General features: G+C 29.9%; 1 protein-coding gene across 1 annotated transcript; it reads left to right on the plus strand.

Moving 5' to 3' along the window:
* LOTGIDRAFT_177045 (hypothetical protein) lies at window positions 1–1,164 on the plus strand (the record flags this gene model as incomplete). Its single annotated transcript, XM_009049515.1, has 2 exons — window positions 1–372; window positions 505–1,164. Coding segments are annotated over 2 exons (1,032 nt in total), but the record flags the coding sequence as incomplete, so codon positions are not given.

The raw sequence follows: 1,164 nt of genomic DNA on the forward strand, positions 1-1,164 counted from the left end.
CTTATATAGAACATAAAGCTTATATAGAACATAAAGCTTATATAGAACATAAAGCTCATATAGAACATAAAGCTTATATAGAACATAAAGCTTATATAGAACATAAAGCTCATACAGAACATAAAGCTCATACAGAACATAGAGCTCATATAGAACATAGAGCTTATACAGAACATAAAGCTCATACAGAACATAAAGCTCATATAGAACAAAGAGCTTATATAGAACATAAAGCTCATACAGAACATAAAGCTCATATAGAACATAGAGCTCATATAGAACATAAAGCTCATACAGAACCTAAAGCTCATATAGAACATACAGCTCATATAGAACATAAAGCTCATACAGAACCTAAAGCTCATATAGAACGTGAAGCTTATATAGAACATAAAGCTCATACAGAACACAAAACTCATACAGAACATAAAGCTCATATAGAACATAAAGCTTATACAGAACATAAAGCTCATATAGAACATAGAGCTTATACATAACATAAAGCTCATACAGAACATAAAGCTCATATAGAACATAAAGCTTATATAGAACATAAAGCTTATATAGAACATAAAGCTTATATAGAACATAAAGCTCATATAGAACATAAAGCTTATATAGAACATAAAGCTTATATAGAACATAAAGCTCATACAGAACATAAAGCTCATACAGAACATAGAGCTCATATAGAACATAGAGCTTATACAGAACATAAAGCTCATACAGAACATAAAGCTCATATAGAACATAGAGCTTATATAGAACATAAAGCTCATACAGAACATAAAGCTCATATAGAACATAGAGCTTATACAGAACATAAAGCTCATACAGAACATAAAGCTCATATAGAACATAGAGCTTATATAGAACATAAAGCTCATACAGAACATAAAGCTCATATAGAACATAGAGCTTATATAGAACGTAAAGCTCATATAGAACATAGAGCTTATACAGAACATAAAGCTCATACAGAACCTAAAGCTCATATAGAACATAGAGCTTATATAGAACGTAAAGCTCATATAGAACATAGAGCTTATACAGAACATAAAGCTCATACAGAACCTAAAGCTCATATAGAACATAAAGCTTATATAGAACATAAAGCTCATACAGAATCTAAAGCTCATACAGAACATAAAGCTCATATAGAAC

The sequence above is a fragment of the Lottia gigantea genome, assembly GCF_000327385.1.
Source record: "Lottia gigantea unplaced genomic scaffold LOTGIsca_13784, whole genome shotgun sequence".
Lineage (NCBI taxonomy): Eukaryota > Metazoa > Mollusca > Gastropoda > Lottiidae > Lottia > Lottia gigantea.